Genomic DNA, 20,595 nt, shown 5'->3' with positions numbered 1-20,595 from the left:
TCTCCCTGAGCAGGGGGGTGTATATTGTAGCGTCCCGGAAGAGTTAGTGCTGCAAGGGGTTCTAGGTATTTGTTCTGTCGTGTTTATGTTGTGTTACGGTGCGGATGTTCTCCCGAAATGTGTTTTGTCATTCTTGTTTGGTGTGGGTTCACAGCGTGGCGCATATTTGTAACAGTGTTAAAGTTGTTAATACGTCCACCCTCAGTGTGACCTGTATGGCTGTTGACCAAGTATGCCTTGCATTCACTTGTGTGTGTGTGTGTGTGAAACGCCGTAGATATTATGTGATTGGGCCGGCACGCTAAGGCAGTGCCTTTAAGGTTTATTGGCGCTCTGTACTTCTCCCTACGTCCGTGTACACAGCTGCGTTTTTAAAAAGTCATACATTTTACTTTTTGAAACCGATACCGATAATTTCCGATATTACATTTTAAAGCATTTATCGGCCGATAATGTCGGCAGTCCGATATTATCGGACATCTCTAGTTACAACCCCAAATTTGGTCATGCACTTTCGCCTAACGTAACAAACAGGAAGTCGTGTTATATAGTTGCACTACTTTTGTATTCCTTGGACTCACTTTAGTAGGTTCCTACCTTGTACTTTTTTTTATTTCTTTGCGCTCACTGGAATAGGTTCCTACATCACACTTACCCTTTGCTTACCGTACACTCACTGGAGTAATTTCCTACGTAGCATGTCCTTTTTGCTTTCTTTGCACTCACCGGAGTAGGTTCCTACATCACACTCACCCTTCTAATTTTTGGGGCTCATTATTGTATGTGTATACGTTACACTTCCTTGGACTCACTTTAGTATGTTCCTACATTACACTTCCTCGTTGCTTTCTTGCAACTCACTGTAGTAGGTTCTTACATCATACTTCTCTTTTATTTCCATTGACTCACTGTTAATAGGTTTTTACGTTAGCCGTCCCCTTTGCTTTATTTGCACTCAGTGTAGTAGGTTCCTACAACACACTTCCGGTTTGCTTTCCTTGCACTCATTTTAGTAGGTTCCTACGTCATACCCACACTTTTTTACTTGGGATCACTGTTGTGGGTTCTTATCCTTTGCCTTCCCTTCACTCATTGTAGTAGGTTTCCACATCACACCCGTTTGCGAATAGGCCCTTATCCACCAAAAGTTCACTTTGGTTCCTGGATTGAACGGAAAACTGATCGATACAATCATTACAACCCCAAATTTGGTCATGCACTTCCGCTTAACATAAACCGGATGTCGTGTTATATAGTTACACTACTACAGTTCTGGGCTCCCTACAATATTGACACATTGTTCAGATATTGTAGCATTTATTGGGTACAAAATTCGAGCAAACTAGTGTTTAAATGCTGCTACGTTAGCTACAAGCAGGAGTTTGTGTTGAATCTTCAAAATAATGTCTGTAAAGAATATTATGGATAAAAAACGAGCTACATTATGGATTGAACGGAAAACTGATCGATACAAGCGTTACAACCATAGACATCTTATAAGTAGACGCAGCATCGAGCGCTACTGCCTACTGACGAGACGCGGGGCCGCCATCATGGAGTGGTGATCCGCTCCACTCAGTGCAATTCATTTGGCAGGAGCAATCAACTGTCAGCGCATTTAATTCATTTTACCTCACTGAATACCACTGATTTTCACAGGTGTAGCTATGATAAAGGACATGTTTTGGCGTGTTTTATTATTCATAGTTTGCTTAACAGTAATAGAATATTCTTGTATGCTATAAGTGACCAGACGTCCGAGATCAAAACTGGGAATATAATCCCAAAGAAGGGGGAAATTAACGGTCAGCTATTTTTAAATTGAAGAAACAATATGATTAGGTTATATATACATGCGTATATCCTACATAAACAATGTATGAATACATTAGATATCTATATATCTTATAGACTGTATCTCTGTTGCTGCAGCAGCAGAGTTTATTCTGTCTTGACACTTTGTATTACATTATTCCCTTAAATTATAATGTTTACAGTGATTGTTTTATATGTATGTCGCTTTGGATAAATACTTAAACATGAACCTATATAAACACCTGCAAGTCTTTATATCAGCTAAAACCACCAATCTGTTTCACTGGATTCAGAATAAAACCACATTCTGTTTTACCCACCAATGTTAGTATTTGAATATTGTTACTTGAAGACTTATTCCTGGTTACAATTATACTGTTAAGAAAGTATTGTCTTATATTTTGCCTAAAATGAGAATGCATCATAATCAGTGGCGACTGGTGAATTTTGTTATAGGTGCGGCTGAAAGTTTGTAAACCAAACCCCTGTAGGGGTGGTCATCCTCCCCCAGAAGATTTCTTTGTGATTTTCACATACAAATGAAGCATTCTGGTGCATTCTGACAAGATAGAACATTTCATAGGTTTGCAGATAACTGTATACAATATGCACACTAAAGGCTTGATGCCACCATAGGTTTGCAGAGAACTATATACAATATATATATATATATATATATATTCAATATATACTTCTCAACTCTGTGGTAATATTCTTTTCACAAATTACAACCAATAGTACGTTAATGTTAAATCTTACTTGTGAAAAGTTACCCCCCGATTCCTATTTTCAACAGTCCGCTCATTTGAGCAGGAAAACGCTGAACACCATCTTTGTTTTCTACCTGTCAACTGTCAGTTTAGGCTGTTCGCCGGCTCCTCGTCACCACTTCAAGATGGCGGCCGAATTTCTCGCGTCACAGCAGCCAATGCTGCGTCTACTTATAAGATGTCTATGTTGGTTACAACCCCAAATTTGGTCATGCACTTCCGCTTAGCGTAACAAACCGGAAGTCGTGTTATATAGTTATACTTCTACAGTTCTGGGCTCCACAATCAGTTACAATATTAACACATTGTTCAGATATTGTAGCATATTTATTGGGTACAAAAATAAAAGTAGTGTTTAAATGCTGCTACGTTAGCGACTAGCGGATGTTTATGTTGAACCTTCAAAATAATGGCAGTAAAGAATATTTACAATCACTGCACAAGCAATAAACACGTAGACTTAGACAAACTTTAATGATCCACAAGGGAAATTGTTCAACACAGTAGCTCAGTAAAACGTAAAACTGCTAGGCAGCAAACCTCTACTTGCGTGGGAGCAACACAGATAAGCGCACGACATCGGCTTGTAGACATTTATTTATCACAACGGACCTCAAAAATGTACATCGCGGAAGCGCGGCGGCTTCACTTCGTTACGTCACTTCCTGGTTTACAGCACTTCATCATAAGAGCATACAATACAACAAGAAAAGGCGCAATTCAATTACCATATTTAACAAAAACAGTCACATTTGTAGCTAATATTATTCGCCGAGTGTACTGGTACCAAAAAGTGTGTTTTTTAGCGACGATAACCAAGACCAGATGTTCACATTTTACTTTGAAAAGACGGGCTCATCAACCATCACGGATATTTAAAAACTTGGTTCTATAGGTGAAATATCACGTTATATATATTTATCCATAGGAGTAAAGGACGCACAAGTGGTGAAGAATAAAAAAAAAAAAAGTGTTGTGCTTCAAATCATATTTCGCTGTATGCGAGCTAGTACCGGAAGTTAATTGTGTAACTTGACAATTAGAGTCGCACAATCGTCACACAGCAGTGGATATAAATTCCACATTATTGTTCGACAGCTAAGATATTTCACAGTAAATGTCGTAACTATGTAGGTCTAATTAACCCAGTGTCGTCCTATCGGCGCCGTCCTCTGCTGGAGGATGCTGCATGACGTCATCGGCCAGCCAGAAGAAGAGGAGTCAGAGCTGCAGTGTGAAGACCGGAAGCCACCAAGTCAGCGTCCTTTAAAAGACTTTTAGGAGCCGCTGGAGGTGCGCGTCATGGCGGCGAGCCTCTTTTGCCCACGCAAAGGATGCTGGGTGACCACGAGTCGGAGATGTGGCCGCGCTGGGCGGAGATGCCGCCGGTGAGCCGAGAACACCCGCCACCATCATCATCATCATCATCCCCGGTGACGTCATCGGGAGGACGCCTGCTTTGCTTTGACACGCTTGTTTGTGACGTCATCGGGAGGACGCCTGCTTCGCTTTGATACACCTGTAGGAGCGCCTTCAAAGTGCTGCGGCCTCATTTCAGCCCACTTGGATGTTTGACACTCTTCTTCCCGTCTCCTGCGTGGGTTCTGTTTCTGTTTCTGCTGCTGGGCAGCCTCTCATCGCGTGTGTGTGTGCTGAGAACATCACAGCAGAGAGAACCATGGCCAGTGAACCTGTCATCCTCAACGTGTATGACATGGTGAGACACACTTTTACTTGCACTCACTCTAGTAGGTTCCTACATTATACTTCCTCTTTGATTTGCACGCACTGGAGTGGGTTCCTACATCACACTCACCCTTTGATTTCCCTGAGGTCATTGTTGTATGTACATACATTACACTTCTTTTTCATATTCCTTGGACTAACTTTAGTGGGTTCCTACATTATACTTGTTTTATTTATTTATTTATTTGCAAACTCACCCTTTGATTTCTCTGAGCTCATTGTTGTATGTTCATACATTACATTTCTTTTTTGTATTCCTTGGACTCACTTTAGTAAGTTCCTACCTTATACTTTTGTTATTACTTTGCACTCACTGGAGTAGGTTCCTACATCACACTCACCCTTCAATTTCCTTGGGCTCATTGTTGTATGTTCATACATTACACTTCCTTTTTGTATTCCTTGGACTCACTTTAGTAGGTTCCTACCTTATACTTTCTATTAATTTGCACTCCCTGGACTAGGTTCCTACATCACACTTACCCTTTGATTTCATTGGGCTCATTGTTGTATGTTCATACATTGCACTTCCTTTTTGTATTCTTTAGACTCACTTTGTTGGTTCCTATATTATACTTTTTTAAATTTATTTGCACTCACTGGAGTAGGTTCCTACATCACACTCACCTTTTGATTTCATTGGGCTCATTGTTGTATGTTCATACATTACACTTCCTTTTTGTATTTCTTGGACTCACTTTAGTAGGTTCCTATCTTACACTTTATTTCTTTGCACTCACTGGAGTAGGTTCCTACATCACACTCACCTTTTAATTTCCTTGGGCTCATTGTTGTATGTTCATACATTACATTTCTTTTTTGTATTCCTTGGACTCACTTTAGTAGGTTCCTACCTTATACTTTTGTTATTACTTTGCACTCACTGGAGTAGGTTCCTCCATCACACTCACCTTTTGATTTCCTTGGGCTCCTTGTTGTATGTTCATACATTACACTTCCTTTTTGTGTTTCTTGGACTAACTTTAGTGGGTTTCTACCTTATACTTTTTTATTTATTTGCACTCACTGGAGTAAGTTCCTACATCACACTTACCCTTTAATATCTTTGGGCTCATTGTTGTATGTTATTACATTACACTTCCTCTTTGTTTTCCTTGGACTCACTTTAGTAGGTTCCTATCTTACACTTTATTTCTTTACACTCACTGGAGTAGGTTCCTACATCACACTCACCCTTTGATTTCCTTGGGCTCATTGTTGTATGTTCATACATTACACTTCCTTTTTGTGTTTCTTGGACTCACTTTAGTAGGTTCCCACCATATACTTTATTTTTTTGCACTCACTGGAGTAGGTTCCTACATCACACTCACCTTTTAATTTCCTTGGGCTCATTCTTGTATGTTCATACATTACACTTTCTTTTTGTGTTTCTTGGACTCACTTTAGTAGGTTCCTACCTTATACTTTATTTTTTGCACTCACTGGAGTAGGTTTCTACATCACACTCACCCTTTTGATTTCCTTGGGCTCATTGTTGTATGTTCATACATTACACTTCCGTTTTGTATTTCTTGGACTCACTTTAGTAGGTTCCTACCTTATACATTATTTTTTTGCACTCACTGGAGTAGGTTCCTACATCACACTCACCTTTTAATTTCCTTGGGCTCCTTGTTGTATGTTCATACATTACATTTCTTTTTTGTATTCCTTGGACTCACTTTAGTAGGTTCCTACCTTATACTTTTGTTATTACTTTGCACTCACTGGAGTAGGTTCCTCCATCACACTCACCTTTTGATTTCCTTGGGCTCATTGTTGTATGTTCATACATTACACTTCCTTTTTGTGTTTCTTGGACTCACTTTAGTAGGTTCCTACCTTGTACTTTCTATTACTTTGCACTCCCTGGACTAGGTTCCTACATCACACTTACCCTTTGATTTCATTGGGCTCATTGTTGTATGTTCATACATTGCACTTCCTTTTTGTATTCTTTGGACTCACTTTGTTGGTTCCTATATTATACTTTTTTTTAATTTATTTGCACTCACTGGAGTAGGTTCCTACATCACACTCACCCTTTGATTTCCCTGGGCTCATTGTTGTATGTTCATACATAACACTTCCTTTTTGTGTTTCTTGGACTCACTTTAGTAGGTTCCTACCTTATACTTTTATTTTTTGCACTCACTGGAGTAAGTTCCTACATCCCACTCACCTTTTAATTTCCTTGGGCTCATTGTTGTATGTTCATACATTACACTTCCTTTTTGTGTTTCTTGGACTCACTTTAGTAGGTTCCTACCTTATACTTTATTTTCTTGCACTCACTGCAGTAGGTTCCTACATCACACTCACCTTTTAATTTCCTTGGGCTCATTGTTGTATGTTCATACATTACACTTTCTTTTTGTGTTTCTTGGACTCACTTTAGTAGGTTCCTACCTTACTTTATTTCTTTGCACTCACTGGAGTAGGTTCCTACATCACACCCACCCTTTGATTTCCCTGGGCTCATTGTTGTATGTTCATACATTACACTTCCTTTTTGTGTTTCTTGGACTCACTTTAGTAGGTTCCTACCTTATACTTTATTTTTTTGCACTCACTGGAGTAGGTTTCTACATCACACTCACCCTTTTGATTTCCTTGGGCTCATTGTTGTATGTTCATACATTACACTTCCTTTTTGTGTTTCTTGGACTCACTTTAGTGGGTTCCTACCTTATACTTTTTTATTTATTTGCACTCACTGGAGTAAGTTCCTACATCACACTTACCCTTTAATATCTTTGGGCTCATTGTTGTATGTTATTACATTACACTTCCTCTTTGTTTTCCTTGGACTCACTTTAGTAGGTTCCTATCTTACACTTTATTTCTTTGCACTCACTGGAGTAGGTTCCTACATCACACCCACCCTTTGATTTCCCTGGGCTCATTGTTGTATGTTCATACATTACACTTGTTTTGTATTCCAGCCTGGCGTTGGTCAGTTCTATCTTAACTGATGGTATGTGTAGTAAATGTCGCATGGAGGCTCAGCTGATGTGTTATTGACCTTTTTTGGAGTACAAAGTGAAAGTGAAAGTATTTCTCCTGCAGTCCTTGAAACAGGAGAGTATCCCGAGCAGCCGGGAAGATGAATGTGAAATCAATGATGTCGTAGGAAACATCATCACGCTGCAGCTGCTGCAGTACCTCTTCACTTGTATCATTAACACTAGTACGAGTAAAACAATGCTATTATTAATCATAGCATCAATACGTCAACAATGCTACAACTGTACCATCCAATACTGCTAAATCCTTCATGTCCTCCTTATCACGCAGTACTGGATCAACGAATACACTTCCAACCTGGGAATTGGCGTCTTCCACTCAGGCATCCAGGTTTACGGCCAAGGTGAGCACGTTGTCAACATTAAAATACACAACACATTAAAGGAGAACTGCACTTTTTTGGGGAATTTTGCCCATCATTCACAATCATTATGAGCATACTTGACAACCCTCCCGTTTTTCAACCTCCCGGCAGAAATGTTCTCCCGACAAACTCCCGGTATTCAGCCGGAGCTGGAGGCCACGCCCCCTCCAGCTCAATGCGAACCCGAGTGGGGACAGTCTGTTCTCACGTCCGCTTTCCCACGATATAAACAGCGTGCCTGCCCAATGACGTCATAACTGTAGAATGATCGAGGGCGAGTTCTTGGTTTCTTATGTGGGTTTATTGTTAGGCAGTTTCATTAACGTCCTCCCAGCGCGGTAACAACACACAACAGCAGCAGTCACGTTTAGTCTACCGTAAAGCAGTTTGTCTGCCGTAAATAGCAATGTTGTGACACTCTTAAACAGGACAATACTGCCATCTACTTGATAGCCTCCAGAACACTGAAATTCAAGTATTTCTTTTATTTATATGTATAATAAAATAAATATATATATATATATATATATTAGGGATGTCCGATAATGGCTTTTTGCCGATATCCGATATTCCGATATTGTCCAACTCTTTAATTACTGATACCGATATCAACCGATACCGATATCAACCGATATATGCAGTCGTGGAATTAACACATTATTATGCCTAATTTGGACAACCAGGTATGGTGAAGATAAGGTACTTTTTAAAAAAATTTGTAAAATAAGATAAATAAATTAAAAACATTTTCTTGAATAAAAAAGAAAGTACAACAATATAAAAACAGTTACATAGAAACTAGTAATGAATGAAAATGAGTAAAATTAACTGTTAAAGGTTAGTACTATTAGTGGACCAGCAGCACGCACAATCATGTGTGCTTACGGACTGTATCCCTTGCAGACTGTATTGATATATATTGATATATAATGTAGGAAGCAGAATATTAATAACAGAAAGAAACAACCCTTTTGTGTGAATGAGTGTAAATTGGGGAGGGAGGTTTTTTGGGTTGGTGCACTAATTGTAAGTGTATTATGTGTTTTTTATGTTGATTTAATTTTTAAAAAAAACAACAAAAAAAACGATACAGATAATAAAAAAAAATGATACCGATAATTTCCGATATTACATTTTAACGCATATATCGGCCGATAATATCGGCAGGCCGATATTATCGGACATCCCTAATATATATATATATATATATATATAGCTAGAATTCACTGAAAGTCAAGTATTTCATACATATATATATATATATATATATATATATATATATATATATATATATATATATATATATATATATATATATATATATATATATATATATATATATATATATATATATATATATATATATATCATTTATATAGTATATAGTATTTCATACATATATATATATATATATATATGAAATACTTGAGTTGGTGAATTCTAGCTTAAATATATTCCCCTCTTAACCATGCCCCCAACCACGCCCCCCACCCCCACCCCCCGGTATCGGAGGTCTCAAGGTTGGCAAGTATGATTATGAGAGACAAGATAACACATGTCTTTTTTATTTATTTATTAGGATGCGTGGTGTAAACGTTAGTGTTTGGGTCTGTGGGACCCGTTTTCATGTTTTATTAAAAGAAAAATGATACAATTGATTAATTTTTCAAACTGAAACTCACTGACTTTGGCTCATTTTCTGTGAAGAACATATATCAGAATACATATTTAATGACCACACACCCCCCACCCCCTACACATTTCTATTACATATAAGATGTCCGGGTCCACTGGACTCGGGGCTAATAGAAGTGTGGAAACTGATGTTCTGTGTACCAGACGCACCCACCAACCCACACACACAGCAGGCCTAGACAGGAGGAGGACACAGTGTAGGTACACAGAACATCAGAGGGTCAAATGTGCGAGAAAATGAGAGCAGACAGTGTTGACAAACAACGTTGCAACCTTGTGTGGGAACCGCATGTGCAGACAACACAAAAGAAGAATCCCTGTGGGATGCAGATACTGTCAGAGAAATTTTCCGCACAACGTTCATATTTTTGTTACTCAGCCAGCGTTTGTGGGTCTGATGGACCCGTTGCATTTTGTGGCTTTTTAATGCCTCACAATCAAACACTTTTATGTTAAAATACTGAACAGATGTTTATTGGGATAAGGTAAACACCTGTTCAGTATTTTAACATAAAAGTGTTTGATTGTGAGGCATTAAAAAGCCACAAAATGCAACGGGTCCATCAGACCCACAAACGCTGGCTGAGTAACAACAATATGAACATTACACAAGGGTTAAAGATGATTTTAAAAAAAAACGCTTGAAAGACGAGGCTAATCGAGTCACTGCTGTAGCCTTCAAAGTCCTCAAAAACAACTTCAAAACCCTCCACCAACGTTTTGTATACACACTGTAAGTGTATATATAATGTAGTAACAGGAACGTTCATAACAATATGCAATATGTTCAATATTTACTGTATTTTGATTATTTTAATTAATTCCGGGACTGACTGTCTCCGCGCATTTGTTCTCGTTTCCATAGCAACGCACGTCTGACTTCCGGCAACAAATGTGTGTTCCTACTTCAAAGTTCTAATCGTGGCAGACTTAGTAATAGACTATGAAGACGACCATTTTCGGGCCACTCGGAGCTGCAAAATGGGAAATTTGGAGACAAGTTAGCTCAACATAAATGGCATGCTTACCCCGAATAAACCAGAAAAAAGGTCCCCGGCCAACTGGACCAAAGAGACAACTGTCCATCGAGGGAGTCAAACTTTATATCCATCATGATACACGCAGCACGCCATGTGTGTTAGTACAACTACATAGGCTGTCTGGCTAGCTGTGTACAAACATGAAATGTGGACTAATACTTTACAGATACTGTAATATGATTGTTCATGTTTTTCGGTCACTACAGATTGGTGTCCTATCACAGTGTTGTGCATTACAAACTCAAACGCGTTTTGTGCTGACATAGAAGCTAGCTTATCTCTTGCCGCTGTTAGCTTTTACGGCTATGTGTTACTACGATAGACAAAGAGTTCCTCAGTGTTAGCTTTTACAATAACAATGTTGTTGCAGTTTGGTTATTTTACAGGTTATGAACCGTAAATAAAGTATTGTTGACAATTTTTGAATGCATTTTTAAAGTGATTTAGTGGTATAATTGAATTGTGTAATTTAAATAGCTGCAACATAACATACATAAGTAACAAACAGCATTATAACAACATAGCTATAAAGCAAGGAAGGCACACACTACATACACAAAGCCTAACCAGGCGTTTTTTTCTCTCAAGGAATTCTGAAATAAAAATCATGTCTGAAGCCCAGAACACTCTACACATTTCCCCGGTTTTAGTTTAGAGATAAGGAAAGATTGGCCTGGCCCACTAGCATCCCTCTTTATGTTTGTGAACTTTATAGTCTATACATTTAGAGCAGGGGTGTCAAACTCATTTTAGATGGGGGGCCACATGGAGAAAAATCTACTCCCAAGTGGGCCGGACTGGTGAAATCACGGCACGATAACTTAAAAATAAAGACAACTTCAGTGAACAATGGGAGACCGGGCTTTCTGCTCCGCTGCTCCCAGTCTGTGGAACGCTCTCCCTGACCACCTGAGGGCACCACAGACTGTGGATGCTTTTAAAAAAGGCTTAAAACCCTTCTTTTTAAAAAAGCCTTTTTTTTTATAGATATATGCATACTAGTTTTAGCTATTTGGCTGTTCTAGTTTTTATTTTTTTTAATTATCTTTTTATTTTTTCTAATTTATTTATTTTTTTTATTTTATTTTTTTAATACACTGTAGCACTTTGAGGTTGTTTACTCAATGTAAAGTGCTTTTTACAAATCAATCAATCAATCAATCAATGTTTATTTATATAATAAAATCTATTATTATTATTATTATTATTAAAAAAAGTATATAAAAATCAAATTACAGGATGTTGTTTATGTAGTTTGCTTACATCGTGTGGTATATATATATTGTTTTTTTTTACATATGTAGCATAATCTAGAAAGACACAAATAATTGCTATTGTGACATCTAGTGGACACAATTAAAACAGCAGTTTCTTTCATTCAAAAATTTCGGCTCATTTTTATACTTAGTAAACTCATCCCGCGGGCCGGATAAAACCTGTTCACGGGCCTGATCCGGCCCACGGGCCTTACGTTTGACACCCCTGATTTAGAGTGATGTGATAATCAAACACTCTAGAAGTCTAGAATGAAAGAGTATATAAGAGAATTGACAGAGTGTGTGTACCTTCAGTGCGCAGTGCCTCGTTAAAATCCGGCCGCCGTTGCTTAGGAGGCGAAGTGTGTCTCTCTTTACTAGCTTTGTCGAAGCATGTTGCTTTTGTAGCTGTTTCAGCAGATTTGAATTGCTAGGATAGGATCTTTGATCCAAGACACAACTTACATTTAACTAAAATGTTATTTTCTTTGTGGTCGACAAAAGAAAAGTAGTGAGAATATCTCCATGTTAAGAAACTCGGCTTCGGCTTGTCTTGTTAGTAAACACAGACACGCCCGCTCCCACACACACACACACACACACACACACACACACACACACACACACACACACACACACACACACACACACACACACACACACACACACACACACACACACACACACACACACACACAGCGCGCGGCACGCCTCTTCCTTGTCGCCTCTTCCACAGCGCTCCAATAAAACACACTCAAATCTTCTCAGTTTCTAGCCGATACTACATAAAAAATAACGTAAAATAACGCCGTAACGCATCATGTAGTAACGGTAACTGAGTTACTGAATATAAAAAAATAACGCGTTAGATTACTATTTGCCGCCGAAAGTGGTTATAATGCAAAAACAAAAAAACAAAACCTTTTGTGTTCTTGTGTCTCATAATGATTGTGAATGATAGGCAAAATTTGAAAAAAAAAAAGTGCAGTTCCCTTTCAACTTCAACTTTAACTTCACATTGCCATGAATCATAAAAGTTCAGAGTAAGGCACTTTTTACTTCAGATGAGGTTGAGAGTTAGTGTAGTTAGTGTGTTTGGGTACATTTCAGGTACCAACAGGTAAGAAAAGTAGATTTTGCATAATAGGGCCCCTTTAACCTTTTCAAAATAAAACTTGAACAAAACATTTTTTGTGTGTATAAGTAATTTTTTAGCACATTCAACAACACTGTGATGATAATAACCGTTACACGGACTGTTCATATTGTTCATCCCCGAGACACAACACAGTCGTGCAATTAGCAATGTGGAAGTGACGTCAACTTGGCAAACGTTGTTTGAATGTTGTTTCTTGTAGAATTTGCATACGGCGGCCATCCTTACCCTTTCAGTGGAATCTTTCACATCAATCCAGGAAACGCCGCCGAGCTCGGAGACACCTTCAGATTCAAGTGAGCTCACGTCAGCATTGATGGATGGATGATTGGTGGATGATCGATGGATGACGGGATGGATGGATTATCGATTGGTAGAGGTATGGATGGATGGATGACTGATTGGTGGATGGATAGAAGGATAAATGCAGGCCTGGCCCTAACCAATCTGGCGCCCTAGGCAAGATTTTAGGTGGCGCCCCCCCACATCCGCAGTGAAGTGTATATACTCACAAGAAACCGAATAGCTTTGTCTTTGACCTTTTTTTTTACTTAAAGAAAGCAAATTAACATATTATATGAGAATGTTATGTTATGATTATCTTTAACCGAATCACAGCAGTGCTCAAATTTAAAAAAACAGCATTCCCTCTCATGTGATATTGCTTAATTAACATTAATGATGTGCACTTTAACAACTTTAGGCTTACAACTATACCTAATATATAAAGGGGTGGAAAAGTGACTATTACCTGCAGGGCAAACATTAGTTAACCAGAAGGCAATAACAATGTAAACAAAAAAACACCTGCTTAAAAGATCTAATACAAATGTCCCTGAGGAATGTAAGGTGGGAGTACTGTAATTACCTAACGTTACATTATTATTTTCCATAACAATTTAGCCCCCTCCACAATATTAACCCGACGTTAAAACAGAACTAGCTATTTATTGATTAGCAATTGCTGAATCATGTAACATAAGCTTAATGCTAAAAAGCCAGGTTATTATCACATTCTGTAACAGACAAATAATTTCATGTAGGCTAACGTTACCTACCTGCTACCTCTGTCTTTTTCTCGTTTCTCCTCCTCTTTTTTTCTATTTTTTCTTCCCTGGGCACCTGACAGTTTTGGCCGTTTTGACATCTTGTGTTGATTTTTTGATGTGGTGACGTCCAAAAAGAGTCATGATACGGGAAGGGAGGGGGCGTAATGTTGTAACAAATAATATTTCTATTAAATAGGCTTTACTTAGCATTTTAATTAACGTGGGATTATTTTTTTTATTTAGAAATAATAGTACCAACTTTTTTTTTTCTTTTTTTTTTTCTCCAACATTTGTGGCACTGGCGTGGCGCCCCCTGATGGACGGCGCCCTTAGCATTTGCCTATACAGCCTATGCCACGGGCCGGCCCTGGATAAATGATTAAAGGTTGGATAGATGGATGAATTGGTGACTGGGTAGATGAATGGATGATTGATTGGTGGATGGATGGATGATGGATATGGATTGGTAGGTGGGTCGATGGATGGATGACTTGTTGAATGGATGGATGAATGGATAGGTGAATTGGTGTGTAGATTTATGAATGATTGATTGGTGGAATGATGGATGTTCTATTAACAGATATATTGGTGGATAGATGAATACATTGGCGGGTGGGTCCATGGATGGATGGATGAATGGATAGGTGTAATTGGTTTGTGGATGGATGAATGATCGATTGGTGGAATGATGGATTTTCTATTAACAGATATATTTGTGGATGGATGAATACATTGGTGGGTGGGTCCATGGATGGATGGATGAATGGATAGGTGTATTGGTTTGTGGATGGATGAATGATCGATTGGTGGAATGATGGATGTTTTTTTAACAGATATATTGGTGGATGGATGAATACATTGGTGGGTGGGTCCATGGATGGATGGATGAATGGATAGATGAATTGGTGTGTGGCTGGATGAATGGTCGATTGGTGGAATGATGGATGTTCTATTAACAGATATATTTGTGGATAGATGAATAAATTGGTGGGTGGGTCCATGGATGGATGTATGAATGAATAGGTGAACTGATGTGTGGATGGACGAATGATCGATTGGTGGAATGATGGATTTTCTATTAATAGATATATTTGTGGATGGATGAATACATTGGTGGGTGGGTCCATGGATGGATGGATGAATGGATAGGTGTATTGGTTTGTGGATGGATGAATGATCGATTGGTGGAATGATGGATGTTCTATTAACAGATATATTGGTGGATAGATGAATACATTGGTGGGTGGGTCTATGAATGGATGTATGAATGGATAGGTGAATTGATGTGTGGATGTATGAATGATCAATTGGTGGAATGATGGATGTTCTATTAACAAATATATTGGTGGATAGATGAAAATATCGGTAAGTGGGTCCATGGATTGATGTATGAATGGATAGATGAATTGGTGTGTGGATGGATGAATGATCAATTGGTGAAATTATAGATGTTCTATTAACAGATATATTGGTGGATAGATAATTAAATTGGTGGGTGGGTCCATTGATGGATGTATGAATGGATAGGTGAATTGGTGTGTGGATGGATGAATGATCGATTGGTGGAATGATGGATGTTCTATTAACAGAAATATATTCGTGGATAGTTGAATACATTGGTGGGTGGGTCCATGGATGGATGGATGAATGGATAGGTGTATTGGTTTGTGGATGGATGAATGATCGATTGGTGGAATCATGGATGTTCTATTAACAAATATATTGGTGGATAGATGAATATATCGGTAAGTGGGTCCATGGATTGATGTATGAATGGATAGATTAATTGGTTTGTGGATGGATGAATGATCGATTGGTGGAATGATGGATGTTCTATTAACAGATATATTGGTGGATAGATGAATACATTGGCGGATTGGTCCATGGATGGATGGATGAATGGATAGGTGTAATTGGTTTGTGGATGGATGAATGATCGATTGGTGGAATGATGGATTTTCTATTAAGATATATTTGTGGATGGATGAATACATTGGTGGGTGGGTCCATGGATGGATGGATGAATGGATAGGTGTATTGGTTTGTGGATGGATGAATGATCGATTGGTGGAATGATGGATGTTCTATTAACAGATATATTGGTGGATAGATGAATACATTGGCGGGTGGGTCCATGGATGGATGGATGAATGGATAGGTGTAATTGGTTTGTGGATGGATGAATGATCGATTGGTGGAATCATGGATGTTCTATTAACAAATATATTGGTGGATAGATGAATATATCGGTAAGTGGGTCCATGGATTGATGTATGAATGGATAGATGAATTGGTTTGTGGATGGATGAATGATCGATTGGTGGAATGATGGATGTTCTATTAACAGATATATTGGTGGATAGATGAATACATTGGCGGGTGGGTCCATGGATGGATGGATGAATGGATAGGTGTAATTGGTTTGTGGATGGATGAATGATCGATTGGTGGAATGATGGATGTTCTATTAACAGAAATATATTCGTGTATAGATGAATACATTGGTGGGTGGGTCCATGGATGTATGTATGAATGGATAGGTAAATTGGTGTGTGGATGGATGAATTATCGATTGGTGGAATGATGGATGTTCTATTTACAGATATATTGGTGAATAAATTGGTGGGTGGGTCCATGGATGGATGTATGAATGGATAGATGAATTGGTGTGTGGCTGGATGAATGGTCGATTGGTGGAATGATGGATGTTCTATTAACAGATATATTGGTGGATTGATGAATACATTGGTGGGTGGGTCCATGGATGGATGTATGAATGGATAGGTGTATTGGTGTGTGGATGAAGGACTGATCAATTGGTGGAATGATGAATGTTCTATTAACAGATATATTGGTGGATAGATGAATAAATTGGTGGGTGGGTCAACGGATGGATGGATGAATGGATATGTGAATTGGTGTGTGGATGGATGAATGATCGATTGGTGGAATGATGGATGTTCTATTAACAGATATATTGGTCAATAAATTGGTGGGTGGGTCCATGGATGGATGTATGAATGGATAGGTGAATTGGTGTGGTGTGGATGGATGAATGATCGATTGGTGGAATGATGGATGTTCTATTAACAGATATATTGGTCAATAAATTGGTGGGTGGGTCCATGGATGTGAGTATGAATGGATAGGTGAATTGGTGTGGTGTGGATGGATGAATGATCGATTGGTGGAATGATGGATGTTCTATTAACAGATATATTGGTGAATAAATTGCTGGGTGGGTCCATGGATGGATGTATGAATGGATAGGTGAATTGGTGTGTGGACGGATGAACGGTCGATTGGTGGAATGATGGATGTTCTATTAACAGATATATTGGTGAATAGATGAATACATAGGTGGGTTGGTCCATGGATGGATGTATGAATGGCTAGGTGAATTGGTGGCTGGATAAATGGATTGGTGGGTGGGTCGATAGATAGATAGATAGATAGATAGATAGATAGATAGATAGATAGATAGATAGATAGATAGATAGATAGATAGATAGATAGATAGATGGATGAGTGGATTGGTGGGTGGGTTGATAGATAGATGAATGGATTGGATAAATGTTTGATTGATCTGTTGGTGGATGGATCCAAGGCTGGATTGATGGATGGGTGGGTTGGTTGATTGATTGATTGATTGATTGATTGGAAACAGGGAGGCCATAGTTTTGGGCACCACTGACTTCACGGAGGAGGACGTAGAGAAGATCATGGAGGAGCTTGGCAAGGAGTTCAAGGGGAACGCGTATCATCTCATGCACAAGAACTGCAACCATTTCTCCTCTTCGCTGTCTGAGGTTTGTCAAAGAAAAAAAAATACTGCAAAAGTTGAAAGGTACTAGAAGAAAGTAGCACACAAAGTATTTACCTGTGTTTTCTCGGCAGCTGCTGTGCGGGCATGAGATCCCTCGCTGGGTCAACAGGCTGGCCTACTTGAGCTCCTGCATCCCCTTCCTGCAGAGCTGCCTGCCCAAGGAATGGCTGACCCCGGCCGCCCTGCAGAGTCACATCAGCATGGGCCTCCAACGCCGACAGTCCAGCGACGACGACTGCGACCGCCTGTCGCCGTCCGGCGCCGCCTCGGGTTCCTCCCACGGCTGTCGCCACACCAGGGTGTGAGCGTGGACCCGCCCACCGGGGAGCGGGTCCTCCCGCCTGGAGCTAGTCGGCATGACGGCCGGACCACATGACCTAGTTGTCAGGAGGCCGCCACAGTGCGGTCGGGACACGGTCAGGAAGAGTCGGCCAACAGCGACACTTGCGGTGTGTCGTATTTCCTGTCGGGGCCACTTTTCCACAAGCTGCTAACAGAAGCAACTTCTTTCTTTGCGTTTTTACAAGGACATGACGGTCCCCCTCCAGAGGACGCATTATTTTAACAGAATTTAGTGGGATGAGCAGTAGAAAATGGATGCATGGATGGAAGTTTCCGCACCGTTCGAAGGACCCAGTCACCCTCCCAGATGCACTTCCTTCTTTCTCAAATTTTCCTGCCTGTGTCATATGTTCCTTAGGTGGCTTCATGCTAGCATTACTTGGCAAGGCAAGTTCAGTAACGGTGCACAATTCCTACACAAAGCAATTCAAAGTGCTTTACAGAAAGTTCAAAGAAGGCAAAAATAAAAATGTAAATTAATATTTTAAGTTAAAATCAGATGTGACATATTTTCACAAGTTCCTTTTTTATGTGGAATGTAATTATTTGATTTGTTTACAAAATAAACACTGATGACATCTATTAAACAAGACAAGAGGCAAAGAATCAAACAGAGACAGAATTCAATTTGGACTCAGTTGAGGAGACACGCCTGGACACATTGTACCCTTGTACAGTATCTCCAGCACGCTCTGACGAAAAAAGGTTTACGTCTCCTCCTTTATTTGGACACTCCCTGTTTACACCACAACATCTGCTTCCAAAGGAATGGGGAGTATGTAAACAGTCATTGTTTTCGGTCACATTAACGCAAAAGAAAAAGATGCCTCGGGCTTGGGCTGGTCCTGGATTCAGCCTGGGCAGGTCTTCGATGACAATAGATAAACCCCATCCCGTCTCCTCCCATCGTACACAATGGAATTTTCCAAGCCTTTGCTTGGTGCAACAAAGACAGCTCTCATCTGTTCACTGGAACTCAGAACGGAAAGTTTTTTGATTATTTACATACAATTTTTCTGACATTTTATTTCAGATTTATTTTAAATTATTTGTAGTCTTGTATTTATTAGGATTTTTTTGGGTTTATTAGCGATATAGTTTTTTGGACATGGAGGTGCTAAAAACAAACTAGCTACACAAAAGCTAGCAGTACTAGCTATACAAAAAAAAATTGTTGATTGAAAAATTGATTGGCAAGCTAAATAAATATCTTTAGCAACAATAATGGTTCTCTAACAAACATTGATAATACTTAATATTGTTTTAATCGTGATTGTACTTGATATATATGTATATGTACAGTATATGTATGGATGTATATATACATATATATATATATATATACACTGTATATATACAGTATTTACACATACATGAGTATGTATGGATGTGTGTATATTTATATATGTACACATATACACATACATACGTATTATACATTTATACGTATTATACATATACATACATATATACATACAAACTAAATCCACTTCTAAACCGTTCCAGACTGCCAGTGGAAACACAATTGTTTCTTTTAAAGTGTTCTTTGACTACAATATGTTTTTTTTAAAATGCTAAGCTAACTGGTTTTGCTTTTTTGTGTGGACTAAAGTGTTTTTGTTAACTTTAGCATGCAATTTTTTTTTACCTTTTACCTTTGAGTCATATAACTTATGCTGTTTACATACTAGCCTGCTAACATTAGCATGCTGACTTTTTTTCGGCTAATTTTGTAAACATTTACCCTAGAGTCATTTAACTTGGTATTGGAAAAATTAGCTAGGGTCATGTAGCATTTTTCCGTGACACGTGCTAACTGTTAACATGCTAGTGTGCTAAAAAAATTTGTTAATTTTGCAAGCGTTTACCCCAAAGTCATATAAATGACTTGGTACTTGACATATGCTAACTGTTACCATGCTAGCATACTAATATTAGCATGCTAACTTTTTTTTTTGCCAATTTTGCCACCATACACCTCAGAGTCATATAACTTTGTACTGAAAAAATTAGCTAGGGTCATGTAACTTTTTCTGTGACACGTGCTAACTGTTAACATGCTAGCATGTTAGCATTACCATGCTAACTTTTTTTTGTGTTAATTTTGCAAGCGTTTACCCCATTGGAGACCGGGCTTTCTGCTCCGCCACTCCCAGTCTGTGGAACACTCTCCCTGACCACCTGAGGGCACCACAGACTGGATGTTTTTAAAAAAGGCTTAAAAACCCTTTTTTTTAAAAAACTTTTTTTTTAGATATATGCATACTAGTTTTAGCTAATTGGCTGTTCTAGTTTGTTTTTTTTAATTGTATTTTTTATCTTTTTTTTTTTAATACACTGTAGCACTTTAAGGTTGTTTACTCAACGTAAAGTGCTTTTTACAAATAAAATCTATTATTATTATTATTATTATTATTATTGTCATATGACTTGGTACTTGACATATGCTAACTGTTACCATGCTAGCATGCTAATATTAGCCTGCTAACCCTTTTTTGTGTTAATT

At 38.7% G+C, this 20,595-nt stretch overlaps 1 protein-coding gene across 1 annotated transcript; it reads left to right on the top strand.

Annotated features, from left to right (window-relative positions):
• Positions 1-3,630: 3,630 nt before the first annotated feature.
• On the top strand, positions 3,631-19,390 carry LOC133646170 (deubiquitinase DESI2). The gene is made up of 5 exons (XM_062041266.1): positions 3,631-4,302; positions 7,632-7,704; positions 13,075-13,168; positions 17,589-17,730; positions 17,819-19,390. The coding sequence occupies exons 1-5, from the start codon at positions 4,153-4,155 to the stop codon at positions 18,050-18,052; spliced, it is 693 nt and encodes a 230-aa protein (XP_061897250.1). The 5' UTR covers positions 3,631-4,152; the 3' UTR covers positions 18,053-19,390.
• Positions 19,391-20,595: the final 1,205 nt, after the last annotated feature.

Source organism: Entelurus aequoreus, linkage group LG03, assembly GCF_033978785.1.
Source record: "Entelurus aequoreus isolate RoL-2023_Sb linkage group LG03, RoL_Eaeq_v1.1, whole genome shotgun sequence".
NCBI lineage: Eukaryota > Metazoa > Chordata > Actinopteri > Syngnathiformes > Syngnathidae > Entelurus > Entelurus aequoreus.
This window is presented reverse-complemented; position numbering and strand designations above follow the sequence as displayed.